Below are 17393 nucleotides of genomic sequence, written 5' to 3' on the forward strand. Positions count from 1 at the left end.
TGCCCTGATTGTCGGTTTCTTCGAAACAGGGCGCTGGATTGGATGCAACCTCCGGGCCCATTTTTGTCTGGGCGTATGTTTTACTCACCCTAAAAAGCAAAGAAAATGGAGAGATCCCCCAAATAAACCGGAAGCTAGGGGGCGCGTGGCCAGGCGCCCCGCTCTTCTTGAGATCTCTGCGGTCCAATGGCCGCTGTCATTTTGATACCGGAAGTTCTGGCAGTGTGGGCCGTTCCCCCACTTTTTGCTCTATCTCTATGATCATTTCCTCTTTTCTTCCACTGTGGGAAAATCAAGTAGAGTTTGAATATTTCAGGCACCGTCAAGGTTAAATTAAAAGAGAAGCGGGGGAAATATCCAGGTTTTCAGGTGGGTTCTTAACGGCGTTGAAAAGCCTTTTGGTTGCGATCTGTTGTTTTGGGCTGCAGTTTTCCTGATGGCGACCTGGAAGTTGCATCTTTCAATACATTTTGTGTGTGGGGAATTATTTTAAAGCCATAAGCTTGCATATGGTGCTCAGTTTTTAACTTCCTTTTCCGCCTTCTGCGCTTCTGTGGTTGCAGCATGTCTCCCTATAATAGCGAGGCTTCCAGCAAACAGATTTGCAGTGAGCAGGTTTTGTTTTGTTCTGTATAATCACTCAGGTTCTTGTGATCTGACCCAGGGTGTTTTAATTGTTTGTGCCTTGTTTATTGATTTATTGACTGAAAGATTTTTAAGTTTTAAAAGCTGTGTGATTGGAGAGAGACTTCAGAGATGGAGGTCTTGGTTTGCATGCAAAAGGTCTCTCTATGGGACCAGTCTTGAACATCTCCCACTCCGGCCTCAGGAGCCAAGAGCTGGGGAAAGACTTTTCTCTAGCAGCAATACAGGAAAAGGAAGCTTTGTATGTTCACTGGCCCAGTTATGACATCCTGTCTGCCTACATCTTGTACATTTTTGTGTTGGCCAGTCATTAGAGCCCCTGCTTTGCATTCAGAGGAGGCCATTCCTTGGTGCCTCCAGTTAGAAATCTCAGAAAGCAGGACAGATGGCCTTCTGTTTGTAGGCAGTCCGAGTAGACAACATTGAGTTCACTGGACACCCTGCTCTGTAAGATACAGTGGGATCCTAAACAGAGCTGCAGCCTGTTAAACCTTCATATGATTTAGAATGGTATCACTCTGCTTAGAATTGCTTCCTACATTATTTCCCTCCCACCTGGTTTAATCTTTAATTTTAGCTATTCGGCAGTCTGAATTAGATTCCGTATTTACAAATGGACCTGGATGGCCAATAGCCTGATTTTGTCAGATCTCAGAAGCTACCCCCCCCCCTGTTTAGACCTTGGATGGGAGACCACCAAGGAAGTGGGAGACCACCTCCGTTCGTCTTTTGCCTTGAAAACCCTCTGAGATTGCCATAAATCATCTGTGGCTTGACAGCATTTCACACACATATTTTTAAAAACATCCCTTACGGCTACTACGTGAATGTAGAATATAAATTTTTTAAAAAATAAATGTGGTCTGCTCTGGTTCTCTCTCTAATGCCTTAGCAGAAAGAAGTCTTTCCAAGCACCTAAGATATTTTAGTTGGGGATGCTAGGAATTGAACTGGGGACATTTTGCAAGCAAGTTCTGTTCTCCTGAGCCATGATCCTATCGTTCATCCTGTTTACCATCTCTATTTAATCCACAGTTTGCTTTTTCCCAATCTGGGTTCCCTGAGCACACTTCATGGACTGTGAAAAGATTTACACCCTCCTACCACCACTGTCCGCAAGTGAAGTGAGTAATAATTATGATGACAAACATTTGACTTTGCTTTCTTACTGGGGGAGGGGGGGAGAAAGGGAGGTAATTCCATAGGGTCATGTGATCATTTTGGGTCATGTGTTCATTTTGATCCCCTTCAGGAAGAAGCTTTTTTCTCATGTGGTAAACACTGTTTGTGACTCTCTGCCCAGCTGGAGACTGTGAGATTTCAGAGATCTGTGGAGGAAGACTGGCTAGTAGCTCTACTGGTCTGGTCTACACCATTAGCAGGAGGAGAAGGAAAATGGCCACAGGGCTAGGAAATGCCTCAAGTCTAACTGTGCCTGAGCAGAAGATGAAAGTGGAGGAGCCAGATCTGTCCGAACGGGGGCCAGGGAAAGGCCCTTCCGTCATCCAGGCTGGGAAGCTTCAGGAAATTTGGGAAAGAAATAAGTCAGAGGGCGTTAAAGAAGAGCCACAGAAGGGGTCGCAGCAGCCCTGGGAAGCCCAGTTGCAGGAGTTCTTGAAGGTAATGGAGTCCTCTGATTCAGACGGGAGAAACCCACAGCTGCTTGGGTTGACGTTACGGGAAGAGGCACAGATGATTCTTCCTCTGTCTGCAGGAGTGACAGATGCCAGGACACCTCTGAGGAGAGAGAGGGCGACTTGTTTGCCATCGCACCTGAGGAGAAAAGCCCTGCAGTTGGATAATGAGGTGTTGGCTGAAGCCCAGGCAAACCATGGGAAAGTGAAGGAAGAGATCCTAGAGGAAAAAGAGGTGGAGGGGGCCTGGAGCTCAGACACAAAGCGCCAACGCTTTAGGCAGTTTGGCTACCAAGAGGCTGAGGGACCTCAAGAGGTTTGCAAACAGCTCAGAGAACTTTGTTACCAGTGGCTGAAGCCAGAGAAGCGCACCAAGGAGCAAATCCTAGAGCTGGTGATCCTGGAGCAGTTCTTAACTATCCTGCCCCAGGAAATGCACAGCTGGGTCATGGAAAGTGGGCCGGAGACCTCCTCCGAAGCAGTGACCTTGGCAGAGGAGTTCCTGCTGAGGCAGTGTGAGGACAAGAGGCAAGGCGAGCAGGTAAGAGGGTTCGGCACAGAGAACATCTGAGGGACATGAGAATAGACAGACTGTCTCATTTATGGATTCAAAATGTTCTCAGACTGCCTAGTTCTGTTGTCTGAGGTGGTTCTAGTCAATTAGAGCGCAGTTGCGATAAATTGGCTCCTGTCAACATGTACCTAAGCGATCCATATTTTTTTTTGACATTATCTGGCAAAATTCCCAACAGCATAGTCTCAGATTTCATGTTAAAATCAATTTTTAAAATCTTCTGAATCTCAGCATGTGTATCTTTCCAATTTTTAATTGTTTTTTTACATGTCCACCACATGAAGTAAAAATGCTTCTTTGCATTTCCAACATGCCTCTATATATTTCTCATTCATTTTTTCAATGCTTTTCAGGGTAATATACCATTGGTAAAACATCTTCTACCAATTTTTCTTAATGCTTGACTTGCAGTGAATTTTTTATCTTTCAGCCATAAATTTCCCCACTTTTGGAATGTTATATCTATTTCAATATACACATTTTAACTTGTTCGGTTTCTGTATAATATTGGAGTAAAAGTTTGTAGATTTGCTCCAACATATGATCTTTCCATTAGGTAATTATTTTTTCAAAATCCATTAAATCTCTTATTCGACCTCTGTAAGCAAGAGCAGCTTGTTTTAATCTAGAAATTGCCTAGAGATATATCAGCCATTTTATCTTCTTTCCTTCTTTGTTGAGTGTTTGCCATGTTTTTATTTTCCTTTGAGAATTTATTATGTCCTGGTAAGTTATAATTAGTTTATCTCACATTTTTGTCAAAGAAAGCATCTATTGGTGACATTATTGGTGTAGTCGGAGGACTGATCAGAGGATCCATTTTTGTTAAGTTCCAGTAGACAGGCAAAATAAAAAACTATTGAATACAATAATAACAGTGGTTCCTAATGACATCAATAACGATCTGGGGTTTTCCCCTTTACTCTCTTGATTTTTCCAAGAGTGTGTTTGAGGTGATTTTTCCGCCTATTGTTGTAGAATAGAAGCCCAAATTCTACGATGTGGATGGTCTTTGCCCTATTAATCTGGCTCAACTTCCTGGCTTGATACCTGTTCCCTCCAGTCAGCTGCCTCAGTTATCTTTAAAACAATTCACTGACATTGTAATGCCATTCGGAAAATAACACTTCTTAGTGTGTGGTTCCAAGGGGAAAACCAGGGAGAAGAGAAGTTGAATTTCTAGCTAGAGTTGGATTGAAGCTGAGTGCAGGCCTGTGGAAGACGTTTTGCACATGGCTCCATGGAAATTGGATTTGTTGCTTGGTAACAGTGTGGGCACAGGGGTTTAGTCATAGAGTGCTATGAAGGAATAGTACATATCAGCTCACTTCTTAAAAAAAAGTTATGGAGAGACTAGAAACAAAGGCAGTTGTGCAAATAAATACAACGTGCTCTAGAAAGCTTGGGCTGGTGGGGGGTGGGGCTGGGGAGGGCTGGCAGGCAGGCAGGAGGGTCTGCGAAGGGCTGGCAGGTGGAGGGGCAAGGGGGGTCTGGGGAGAGCTGAGAGGCAGGAGGGGTCTGGGGAAGGTTGGCAGGTGGAGGGGCAAGGGGGGTCTGGGGAGAGCTGAGAGGCAGGAGGGGTCTGTGGAGGGTTGGCAGGTGGATGGGCAAGGGGGTCTGAGGAGGGCTGAGACACGGGGGGGGTGTCTGGGGAGGGTTGAGACGCAGGGGAGCAATGCACTTACCGCCCTGTGAGCCCTGCTGGAACCAGGGTGCATAGCTCTTGGCAGAGCCGGGGCGACGTGAACAGCGCGCCACAGGCACTTTGCCCTTGCTCCAACACCGCCAAGAGAGACGCACCTCGGCTCCGGCGGGGCTCACAGGGCGGCAGGCGCTTCGCTCTCGCCCTGTTGCCCTGGCTCTGCTGAGAGAGGCACGCCTCGGCCCCGGCGGAGCTCATGGAGCAGCTGGTGCTTCACCCTCGCCCCGGCTTCACCAAGAGAGGCGCCCCTCAGCTCCAGTGGGGTTCATGGGGCAGCAGAGGCTTTGCCCCCGCCCCGTTGCCCCATCTCCACTGAGAGGGGTACGCCTTGGCCTTGGTGGAGCTCACAGGGCTCACAGGGTGGCGTGCGCTTCACTGTCGCCCTGGCTCCACTGGGTCTTGCGGGCGTCACTCTTCCTGCGCCACCCTCATCCTCCAGCTGGTCTGTTCCACGGTGCACTTTTTATCATCGTGCGCCAGTGCATGCGTACCAGGATAAACGTGCGTCATTGGAAACTTGCTAAGACAATTATGTTATAGGATACCTTTGCTGACAATGATCAGTAGTGGGAAGAGATGTTGTGATCAGAATAGAAACATCTCGTATGTGGATGGGAAAATCTGGAACGTGAATGAAAGATCTCACGTAAGTTGTCCACGTATTTTCATGCACAATTCAAAATGCTGGTTCTTACCTTTAAGCCCTTAAAGAGTTTTGGGCCAGGTTACCTGTAGGACCATCTCCTCCCATACAATCCAGACTGCCAGTTAAGATCTGCCTCTTAAGCCCTGCTGTCTGTGCCCCTGCCTTCCAAGATAAGAAGAGTGATGACTAGAAACAGGGTATTTTTTGTAGCATCACCTTGTCTCTGAAATGCACTCCCCCTTGAGGCACACCTTTAAAATTTTTAAAAATTTTATTTATTTGTGCAAAACAAAAAAATTAAAAAACTGTTGGCAAATCCATACATAACGTCTATAAAAGGTGTCCAGATATCTAAAAATAAGGCTATACACAATTATCTATATATGAAACATTCAAAGGTTCTTTTTAATTAATTTTTTATTTATTTGTGGAAAGCCCCCCAAAAAGGAAAGAAACAACAAATAGTGAAACAATACTGGTGAATTTATACATAAACTTCTTTGAAAGGTCTCCAGATATCTAAAAATAAGTCCATATGCAGTTGTTGTCTATATGCAATACTTTCAAATGTTTATAAACTCCGCAATCCAATGAATTATGGGAAGACTTTCCAATGCTGTAGCATAAGTCTTTTAGCGACTGTAATGGCACAGAGGGTCCATTTCCTTTGATCAGTGGTTAGGTTCCATGGGACAGGCAAATAGTTTATGAGTACATAAACATCCTGAAAAATAAATGAATATTCTAATACAAATTAATATGATTACTGACTTCCTCTCCAAAGTTCCGAAGAACAGGACATGTCCAAAGCATATGATTTAAGACATGCATCTTGTAAGTTACAATGCCAGCAATTGGACACAGTACTTCATCCGTTACTCAAAAGGTACTGTGCTATCCATTATACTTTAAACATAATTTTTTTGTTGAATAAGTCACAATTTAAGATCCACAGAGGCAACAGGTATAAGGCTTAAAGCCACGTCTCATTGCTTGGGCTAAATTGGACGATCTAGCTCACCCTTGAGGTTGCTGGGCGCCTCCTCTGTCTTTTCGGTGTCAGCCCAAAACATTTCTTTTTGCCCAGCCTTTTAACTTTTTTATTCTTTCAGCTCTTTATGACCAGCTTTGGGCCTGAAATCTATCTTAGGGATATCTTTATGCTGTTTTGATCTCCCTGGCTCTTTTTACCTGTAAGTCACCTCAAGCAGGACTCTGTAGAAGGAGCTTACGAATTTCCTAAATAAATGAATAAGCCATACCCTCCAGTGCGTAATTCTCTCGTTGTATGTCTACATGTGGAAAAGGAACAACCGAGCAGCACAAGAAAAAGTTGTAGCGTGCAACCACGCTTACACTCTGCAAAACTCATGCATGTCACTGTGTGAATGAATAAATAATGTTCTGGAGATGATTTGGGGCTCCTTTTCTGTCCCTCTTTGAATGAACTCCTTACTGATGCTCTTTCAGAGGCTGGGACCATGCCAGGAAATAGGACGGAACCTCCCCGAGGCAGAGAGCGTGCTGTCAGCTACCTGGAAGAGGCCCTGCTCCAAGGGCATCAAGCAAGAAAGCGAGAGAGATGGGCCTTTGCTGGGTAAGGAGTTCTGTCTAAAGGTGGGTGGCTGGTAGAGGCTGAGGCCTTCTTGGTGGTGGCACTGTAATCGTGGAGCTTAATAATAACAACAACAACATTCAATTTGTATACCACCCTGCAGGACAACTTAATGCCCACTCAGAGTGGTTTTCAAAGTATGCTATTATTACCCCACAACAAAACACCCTGTGAGGTGGGTGGGGCTGAGAGAGCTCCAAGGAAGCTGTGTCTCACCCAAGGTCACCCAGCTGGCTTCAAGTGGAGGAGTGGGGAATCAAACCCGGTTCTCCAGATTAGAGTCCCGTGCTCTTAACCACTACACCAAACTGGCTTCTCCTCCCAAGCCACCTGCAGGGCACTTGTTGTTCACGCTCAAGTTTAGGTGTGTGTGTTTTGCAATGTGCTGGTTTTAATGATTTGATGTATTTATTGCAGGGGGTCTGCACAAGGAGGTACAGGTGCTGGGGTAGACCTCGTCTGCTGAGACCCTGGTGAGCTGCTGCCGGTCAGAGGAAACGATACTGAGCTGGATGAACCAATGTCTGGCTTGGTGTATGGTGGTTTCATAGGTTCATCATATCAAGAAGAATCAACTTGAGTTTTTTAAAAAAAACATTTAGGCCTCCCATTTTTCCCGCGAAGGTTTTTGAGACAGCGCCTACATAAAATTGAAAATTAAAACAATCTGATAAATAATCAGTGATGCAATAGCAACCTTCAGCCTTGCACTTTCATCCCACCCTTTCCCCAAGGATCTCATGACAAAGCAATCCGTTCTTCTGCCCTCCATTTTATCCTCACAACAACAAGTGGGTTAGGTTCAGTGTGAGTGATCCATAAAACCACCCAATGGGAGTTGTGACTGACAGAAGATTTGAACCTGGGTCACCCTACTTCTGTAACATCTGTTCTGACCGGCAGCAGCTTTCCAAGCCCTCAGGCAGAGAAAAGTCTTCCCCAACACTGGAGTCCTTTATCTGGAGATGCCAGAGACTGATCCTGGACCTTCTCCATGCAAACTGAGGGCTGTAACCGCTGAACTGTGGTCTCATTCTTAATTTGAGTTTCACTTTTTCTTGGGGCTGGCAAACACACATCTGTATTTTTTCCATTCTAGCTGCTTCTGAAATGGCATGTTGGAAGGAGAAAAATGAGCCAGGAAATTCCAAGGAGTCAGACACAACGGAGCAAGTCATTGCCCATCATTGTGTTCAAGAGGCTGGGTCTGAAAGCCTGCAAGGAAACTGCCCAGCAGCAGAAGAAGGGGGTAAATTCATTAATTCTCAGGGAGGATATGAGGATCTTGATGAGAATACAATGGAGCAGCCCATATCGCTCAAGGGTGGGCGGGAGACTACGTCCGTTCAGTGGGGAGAGATTTTTAGACTGAGATCTGATCTGATTGTCCCTGAAAGGACCCTTACAGGAGAGACCCAGTATAAATGTTCCGTCTGTGGGAAAACCTTTTGCCGACGGAATGTCCTTATTACCCACCAGAGGATACACACAGGGGAGAAACCGTATAAATGCTTGGACTGTGGGAAAAGCTTCAGCCAGCGATCGCACCTCATTCTACACGAGAGAACTCACACTGGAGAGAAACCATACAAGTGCACTGATTGTGGGAAAAGCTTCAGCCAACGCCCACACCTGGTCAAGCACGAGAGGATCCATACGGGGGAGAAACCCTACAAGTGTCCCTACTGTGGGAAGAGCTTCAGTGACAGATCAACCCTGACAACACATAAGAGGACTCACACTGGAGAGAAACCATATTCGTGCTCTGACTGTGGGAAGAGCTTCAGTGACCGGTCATCTTTGATTGCGCATAACAGGACTCACACGGGTGAGAAACCATATAAATGCTCAGAATGTGGGAAGAGCTTCAGCCACCAGTCGACCCTCATTCGACACGAGCGGATCCACAACGGCGAGAAACCCTTGAAGGGCTTGGAAGCTGGGAAAAGTGGTGAGGCAGGAGTGGGAGTGGAGAAGAGAGCTCAGTTAAGTGACAAGCTGTCCATCCCATGGACAAATTCTGTGACTTGGGGAGAGTCACTTTCTGTCAGCCTGAGTTCCTCGCCTTCAGGGAAATGGGAATGATATCAAGATGGCTCACAGTGTAATTTGGAAGTCAACAGTGAAGAAGTAAATAAAGAATGTAAAGCAATTTTGAAATGAAGGGTTATGTAAATCCATGATAATAGTAACAACAACAACAACATTCAATTTATACACCGCCCTTCAGGACAACTTAATGCCCACTCAGAGCGGTTTACAAAGTATGCCATTATTATCCCCACAACAAAACACTCTGTGAGGTGGGTGGGGCTGAGAGCGCTCTGGAAGAGCTGTGACTGACCCCAGGTCACCCAGCTGGCTTCAAGTCAAGGAGTGGGGAATCAAACCCAGCTCTCCAGATTAGAGTCCCACGCTCTTAACCACTACACCAAACTGGCTCTAAATGCTCTAAATGTTGCAGCTCCATGGGTTGGATGCAGACTAAATAAAGCAATTTCCACCAGTTCTCTTTTCCCTCTGCAGACCACCCTCATGTCATTCCTTGGGGGACCTTATCTCCCAAGAGCAGTATTTTCTAGAGATCAGCAGGCTGCAGTGTGGGAGATGGAGGAGACAAGAAATTTCTATCCTGCTGATAGAAAACAGTCTGGACCCAACCCCATGCCTAGAATTTTAGCAAAATGCAATCATCATGATGGGAAAACATCTGTGTTTTAGGGTCTTCTATTGGGTACAAGTCACTCGAACCCTGCCCATACATTATAAGTCACCCTCCTCAAACGGTAATGAAATCCAGGCCACCTGGTGAAAATCAATGATGACCATTGCTATAATAGCCAAGGGCCCGACCCTGTGTGGATAGCTATATCTACACAATGGAGCCAGCTGCAGCTACAGTTTAGGGAAGTTTACTTTTTTAAAAAAAAATCAAACTAATTTGGAGTTTTTTAAAAAAATTAACAGCGATTTCTGCACAAGTGGGGGGATTGCAAAAACCAAACTGCCTGAGTTTGGGCAGCAAAAAGGCACATGAAGGTGAGTGGCAGATGGGGCACCATTCAGGATGGGAGGAGCCAGCAGCAAAGGGGAGGGAAATGGTATTTCCACTTCACCAGTCTGCAGGACCCCCTACCCTCTTGGAGAAAATGAAATGGGAGAGCATCACTCAAGGTGTAATCTACGCTTGCTTCCTGCTTGTAACCACAGCTGTTGCAGATGTTCTTGGCCATGCTAGAGCAGGGATCCCCAGGGTGGCACCCACTGACACCCTTTCTGATGCCTGCCAAGTATTTTTCGAAAGTGGGCTGGTCAAGTGGGGCTTTTGCCCTGCAGAGCTTCTTGTTGGTCATTGAAAATCTGGCAAATGAGAGTTTATTAGTTAGCTCAATATGTGTACTTCTTTTGTGTGTACGCAGGGAAATATTTTAAAACAATATTTTCATTTTAAAAGGTTTCCACTTAAGCAGAGCCTGAAATATCAAAGAGTTACTAGTAGAGTTATACATAACCTTACTCCCTCACACTTTGTGGATGGCTCTGCCTCTTGCAGCCACCATTTTGTGGTTGTACCTACTACCCGGTGTCAGAATTCTAAAGATACCCACAGGGTCAAAAAGTTTTGGGACCCCAGTCCACCCTCCAAACCACTCTTCACTGATTATTGTAGTGCGGAGATCAGTTGTAAATCTTGCAAAATTCCAGGCCCCATCCCATTTTCAGCTGGTAACCTTATTGCTACCTGGTCCTTTTAATTGGAGCTGTTGGGGATAGAACACACAACCTTTTCTACATAAAGCACCCGCTCTCCCTTTGAGCTACAGCCCCTCAATAAAAATGATGTTTATATACAGAACTATACCAGTAAAATATTCAATAGAGGTGTGAGAGATTCAGCTTGTATACAGTTGTTAATAAAACGTTCTTATTAAACTGGAAGATCACTAGATACGGGCAATGTGACACTTGTGTACAAGGTTACCTGCAATGTCTTTGTTGTTTGGTTGGCCTAGAAAAATGAAGCGGCCATATCGGATGGAGCCAAATCAAACCCTTTTAATCCCATCTGGGCAATGACAAATAAAGCTGCCTTATGAGACAGGGTCAGTCCTTTAAGAGAGTCAACCCAACCAGGCAATATCAGCCTTAAAACGCAATGGCACTCTCTCTTGTACATCTTTACCATTTCTCTAAGTTACTCAGTAGTACTCGGTTCTCTGTGCCTTCATTTTAACCTCACAAGAACCATGTGAGGTAGGTAAGGTTAAGAGAGAGTGTGCCTGGCCCAGTGAGTTTTATGGCAGAACAGGATTCGAACCCAGACCTCAGTATGGTTTAGTAGTTAAGAGTGTTGGACTAGGATTTGGGAGGTCCTGGTTTAAATTCCCCCTCTGCCATGGAAACTTATTAGGTTACCTGGAGCCAGTCACACACTCTCAGCTTAACTTACATCACAAGGTTCTTGTGAGGATAAGAGAGAAAAACATTGTAAACCCCGTTGAGTTCCCACTGGGGACAAATGTGGGAAATGAAGTCAATAAATATTCTCTACACTACACAGGCTGTTGCACCTGGAGGTATGCAATCTAAGTTGGTGCAGTGGTTAGAGCCTCGGACTGGGAGGCTTGGGTTCAAATATCCACTCAGTAGTGATGCTTGCTGGGTAACTATGGGCCAGTCATGCTGTTCTACCTCGCAGGGTTGTTGTGAAGACAAGGAGGGGGGCATGCCACTCTAAGCTCTTTCTGGAAGGGTCTGATGAAAAAGTACTAGCTGAAGGACAGCTAATGTGAGTCTGGATCTAGTTAGTACTCGGACAAGAATGCTTGAGATATCGAGATCCCTATAAACCACCCTGAGCTCAAGAATGAATTAAATTTACATTTTATGTGCCTTTAGCTTCCTACTGCAATCTCTCTAAGTTTGTTCGCTACGTTTGGTGGTTAATTAAAAAAAACACTGCAAATTCATGTATAATCTTTCCTGAATTGGATCCTAACTTTGTCAGATGCATCTCCCCCCCCCCTTTTTTGAAATTTTTATTAAAACTAAACCCCACGAAAATACAGTAAGATAACAGTGTAAAACAATAAGCAATTCAACATAGCTTTCTGAAGTACAAGAAGATACGGCTGGTTGTATAAGTACATGTTCAGAGAGAATATTAGCAGTAGCCAACATGGTAGCACATGGTATACACACATACATATATACATACACACCGAAAGCCTAAATGAAACGTACATATTTACATACATGTTAAAGATTTTCAATCCAGGTACGGAACTATTATTTTCTATATGATCAAAGAACGGAAACCATTTCTCAATGCATCTGATGAAGTCAGTCCCACTCCATGAAATATGCCAGTATCCCCCCCCCCCAATAAATGGTTGCTCTTTCCCGCGGGACCCCTCCTTTGGAATAGAAATCTTGGAAAATAAACACCGCACCGAGTGAATTTACTCCCAAGAAAGCCTGTATTGGATGTGCGGGGTGGAGTTGAAGGGTTTGGCGTTGCATTGAACACCGCCTTTGTACATGAAGGGGTTAAAACAAACAAAAAAATGAACGGATTGCTAGATCGTCTGAATGTTAAAGAGGGAGAGGGGAAGTCGTTCAGAAAGGCATTTCCTGGTCCGCATGCCGTGGGAAAGTTTCGTTTGAATTTCCCACGCGGGGCGCGTTCCGGGGTGGAGGAATCGGCCGGACGATCAGGTGAGTGGAGAGGCTCCTTTGGGCAAAGGGGAGGCTACGACTGCAGGAGCGGAGGGGAAGCGGCACGGGAACTGGCGTGGGGCACGCACACTCCTCCCCTCAAGCCGCCGTGAGGGCTGAGGAGGTGATGCTCTCTCGCTCCTATATTTTAAAAAAAAAGCTACAGTGGCAAAAACTCCAAATCTCAGAAAACAGGTGCTTGGCTGTACCTTCCTCCGACTCTGTTGCTTGCATTCTCTGACCCACCAATTCTATAATTTGGATTGCTATTCAGAACTACATTTCCCAGAATACTTGAGGAGGAAAACAGGGAGAGGGTTATGGTTGCCAACTCCGCTTTGGGGAAATTGCTAAAGATTTGGGGGTGGAGCCTAGGGAGGGGCGGGGTTTGGGGAGGCGAGGGACCTCAGTGGGATATTATGACGTGGGGTCTACCCTCCAAAGCAGCCGTTTTGTTCAGGGGAAGCTGGTCTCTGTTGCCAGGAGATCACTTGTAATTCTGGAAGATCACCAAGTGACACCTGGAAGTTGGCAACCACAGATGGGAAGAGGGATAGGGGAAATGAATCAAGATCGTGCTTGAGTAGGGAAAGTGGACTGAGCCCTTGCAGAAATGTCCAGATTTGGACCCTGGCAGCTCCAGTTGAAAAGTTCTCTGTGCTAAGCGCATCCTTCTTTTCCTGCTGTCTTGGAGAGCGGCTGCAAGTGAGAGTGGGCAACGTTGACTTAAGGCTGAGCTCTGGATGGCTCAGTGAGAAGTAACTTCATTTATGTTCATAATTCATAGGGTTGACAACAACCTGCAGAAAAAAAATGTGTCGCTCCTTTAACAGAGGCTTAATGTGTGTTAATAGGCAGTCAAGTTTTATATGGTACAGAGGAAAATTACATCCGCTGGTAACTGACATCCCTTGAAGCTTCTCTGATTTTTGCTTCATTTATATACCCTGCCTTTCTCTCCAGTGGGGGACCCAAGGCAGCATATGTTGTTCTCCTCTCCTACATTTTATCCTCAGACTAACCCTGTGGGTTAGGTTAGGCTGGGACTGTGTAATTGACCCGAGATCACTCAGCGACCCTCCATGGCAAAGTGGGGATTCAAACTTGGGTCTCTCAGATCCTAGTCTGATACTCTAACCATTACACCACAATGGCTATTTAAGGAGACAGAACATTTTCCTCCTCCAGGTTGTTGGCAACCCTCATAACTCTGCCCAGTACAGAAATTGAGGGTCAAGTGGTTTTGAATAGATGCTCTCCAGAGGCATTTCTTTGCCTGTTCCACTCCATTCTTGAGTTGGGATATGTAACTTCTGCAGACTGATTCAAAATGTTCGAGAGCCAGTTTGGTGTAGTGGTTAAGAGTGGCAGGACTCTAATCTGGAGAACTTGGTTTGATTCCCCGCTCCTCCACTTGAAGCCAGCTGGGTGACCTTGGGTCACGGCTTCTTAGAGCTCTCTCAGCCCCACCGACCTCACAGGGTGATTGTTGTGGGGATGGAAATAAAATACTTTGTAAACCACCCTGAGTAGGCATTAAATTGTCCTGAAGGTCAGTATATAAACCGAATGTTGTTGTTATTATTATTATTATTTGAAGATGCAGTCTTTAGTGGCAGAGTCCCTGGCATTGTGAGCAAAAAGGCCTCCAGTCCTTGGAATCTCACTTTGGAAGGGTCTTGTGTATTGGGGAAGCCCTTTCTTTCTGCCTGAGATACCAGAGAGCAGCTGCCAGTCAAAGTAGACAACGCTGGTCCAGATAGAGTGAGGGTCAGGTTTCACTGATTATTTCACGTGTGCAAGTGTCACAACCTAACACCAGTTCCAGGTGGGTAGCCACATTGAAGAGTAAGATTCTGGTCTAGTAGTATCTTAAAGAGCAACTTTAAGGCCTACCATGCCCAGGTATGAGCTTTTGAGAGTCAAAGCTGCCTTCTTCAGATCAGCTAATACTCTGAGGTTCCTAATGCATAGCCAGGGCAACCTGCTTCATAGTCCTTCCAAATATATTTCCAAAATGCTACTCTTTCCACCAGCTGAGTAATTTGCTCCTGCCTGGCAGCTGAATTCCCTATTTTGTGGGTTCTCTCCACCTTGCCAGTTTCATGATTTTGCTTGCCGTAGATCTGATAGCCATTGGTCTGCGTTCTACATAATCCCAGCCCCCTTTCCCATGATGTCCTGATGCACAGGGCTTGCTCTTTTTGCTTTCATGCTTGTTTTGCAACACATAGGGGAGAAATTGCTTAAATAATCTCAGAATTGGCTTTTTAAAATGGTGTTTTTCTTTACTGTGTACATCCATCAACTAGAATTGATTTCCGGTATTGTTAATACAAGGCTTACTTCGTTCTTCTTCTGCTCCTAGTCTCCGAAGGAAGCTGTGACTCCCGTCTGATTTTTGATCCAACAACTAGTTTTTACATTTTCAGTGGTATGCATCCTTTTCTCTCCCCTACCCCCATGGCTAAGGGTTCAATCTGGCACCAGCACCATTTCAAATCTATATACGTGTCCTTAAGATAGATCATGGTCTAAGATGCTGTTTTTCCCTTCCCTTTAAAAAACATCTAGCCAAAAAATTCTGGAGAACTTGAAAGCTTGTATTTTGGGTCATTTGGGTTGATACTAATAAAAAGTAATAAGTGGCTTTTGTTGGAGGAGCTCCGTGGCACAGAGTGGTAAGCTGCAGTATGGCAGTCCAAGTTCCGCTCACGACCTGGCCGAAGCCGGGTTCAGGTAGCCCGCTCAAGGTTGACTCAGCCTTCCATCCTTCCGAGGTCGGTAAAATGAGTGCCCAGTTTCCTGGGGGTAAAGTGTAGATGACTGGGGAAGGCAATGGCAAACCACCCCGTAAAAAGTCTGCCAAGAAAACGTTGTGATGCGACGTCCCCCCATGGGTCAGTAATGACTCGGTGCTTGCACAGGGGGACTACCTTTACCTTTAAGTGGCTTTTGTTATTCCAGATTTGTAAACCCAATAAATTAGCTTTCAGATTGATTTGAGGAAATGAGTTCTTTCTCCTGAAAACTGATGCTGGAATGAATTCTGTTCAGCACGAAGGTGCCCCCGGACTCCTGTCTTACTTGGAGAATTTTAAGAAATAGATAGCTTTAAGAGGGAATTGGACAGATTCATAGAGGAGACACCCATCACTGGCTACGAGCCATGGTGAGGAAAGGGAACCTCCATGTACAGAGGCAGTAAACTTCTGAATCCCAGTGCTGGGAGGCAGCACCAGGGGAGGGCCTTGGTCTTTGTGCCATTTGTTAATCCATCAAGACAAGTGATTGGCTGCAGTGTTAAATAGATTGCTGGACTAGATGGACCACTGGCTGTCCCATGACTTTCATGGAGGAAGGATAGGGTATGAATATAACTGATATACTTCTCATTATGCTGCAGGAGAAGACGCCCTCGCTTGTTGGGAAGAAGATTTGTGAAAGGATTGCCACCCCAGAGAAAGAAATCTTGGGTTTCTGTGGCTCAGCTATCACTTTCCGCCAAAAGAATGCAATGGTTGAGGATCAAGTAGAGGAACCTGCTCTAAGCTTCCTGTTCCAACCTGTACCAGAGAAAAGAATGAGAAGAGAAAGAGAACCCCCTCACACCTGAAAGTGCACAAGAGGATCCACACAGGAGAGAGACCCTGTGCTTGCTCGGAGTGTGGGAAAAGCTTTAAGCAGAGCTCTATTCTGATTGTCCATGCAAGAACCCACACTGGGGTGAGACCCTATACGTGTGCAGCTTGTGAGAAAAGCTTTAGTCAGAGTGCAAACCTGACTGCACACAAAAGAGTCCATTTGGCACGGGGCGGCCAGCTCATAGCCAATCCCTCAGACTGTGCGAGTGCCCCCAATGCAGGGAGAGCCTCAGCAGGAGAACTCCTACAGAAAATGTTGATGCTCTAGGATAAGGTGGATGAGGGCCTGGTCAGTGTTTGGCTTGGCTCCCATGGTGACCTGCTCTGAGCTGGTCAAGGAAGAGCAGACTAGCACAAAAAGAAGCATTTCTTTTCCTCAACGATTCTTACCCATTGCCTGGGGACCTTGCTGAATTGTGTTAACCACAGTTTAAACAAAGATGGCCCTGGCTGTTGTGAATGGTGACTGTGCTGAGCTTGAACTTCTGAGTTTTTATAGAAATGTCACCAAGTTGTATGCCTTGCATTTCACAGCCTTTTAACGCCAATTTTGAGATTTCTTTTTCCACACATTCAACTGTCTGCTGGCTGAGAATTCACTTCATGCGTCTTATGAAAAGGGCTGCCACATGGAAGTCTAAACAATGTGTTGCTTTCTCTTTTAAGGTGGCGAAAAAAATCTTTGGCTCTGTCACAACTGACTAACCTGGATATCCCTCTAGAATCTGACTCTAGAATTAGCAGCAAATAAAAGAGCCACGGAAGTGGCAGAGACTTTCTGTTCTCTCAAAAAGAGTCCAGTAGCACCTTTAAGACTAACCAACTTTATTGTAGCATAAGCTTTCGAGAATCACAGTTCTCTTCGTCAGATGCGATTCTCGAGAACTGTGAGAACTGTGATTCTCGAAAGCTTATGCTACAATAAAGTTGGTTAGTCTTAAAGGTGCTACTGGACTCTTTTTGATTTTGCTACTACAGACTAACACAGCTAACTCCTCTGCATTTCTGTTCTCTCTCTTTGTCTCTGTTTGATCTTGCAAGTTTCTTGGAGGCTTCTTGGCAGCCTGCTTGGCTCTCGATGCTCCTGCGGCTCTTCTTGCGGCTGCCCTGGGTGCTGAGAGGCTGCCCCCTGCCTTTGCACCCCTCCCCGGACTATGCTGTTCTCTGCTACCTCCTTCTCAACAACCTCCTTCTCCTTTGTTTAAGTGTGCATAG

At 45.6% G+C, this 17393-nt stretch overlaps 1 protein-coding gene across 1 annotated transcript; it reads left to right on the plus strand.

Moving 5' to 3' along the window:
• The first annotated feature begins 285 nt into the window (after window positions 1-285).
• On the plus strand, window positions 286-8008 carry LOC129327166 (zinc finger and SCAN domain-containing protein 21-like). Its single transcript, XM_054975647.1, has 5 exons — window positions 286-369; window positions 1681-1769; window positions 1898-2820; window positions 6672-6798; window positions 7234-8008. The coding sequence occupies exons 3-5, from the start codon at window positions 2041-2043 to the stop codon at window positions 7266-7268; spliced, it is 942 nt and encodes a 313-aa protein (XP_054831622.1). The 5' UTR covers window positions 286-369; window positions 1681-1769; window positions 1898-2040; the 3' UTR covers window positions 7269-8008.
• Window positions 8009-17393: the final 9385 nt, after the last annotated feature.

The sequence above is a fragment of the Eublepharis macularius genome, chromosome 4 (assembly GCF_028583425.1).
Source record: "Eublepharis macularius isolate TG4126 chromosome 4, MPM_Emac_v1.0, whole genome shotgun sequence".
In the NCBI taxonomy this organism is placed as follows: domain Eukaryota; kingdom Metazoa; phylum Chordata; class Lepidosauria; order Squamata; family Eublepharidae; genus Eublepharis; species Eublepharis macularius.

What these genes read in the sequence shown, in the direction of transcription:
- LOC129327166 (XM_054975647.1), top strand. Translation starts at nt 2,041, where the DNA reads ATGGCCACAGGGCTAGGAAATGCCTCAAGTCTAACTGTGCCTGAGCAG. An exon ending in ACAAGAGGCAAGGCGAGCAG is followed by an intron (nt 2,821 to 6,671) that starts GTAAGAGGGTTC and finishes ATGCTCTTTCAG; the next exon opens with AGGCTGGGACCATGCCAGGA. An exon ending in GAGAGATGGGCCTTTGCTGG is followed by an intron (nt 6,799 to 7,233) that starts GTAAGGAGTTCT and finishes TATTTATTGCAG; the next exon opens with GGGGTCTGCACAAGGAGGTA.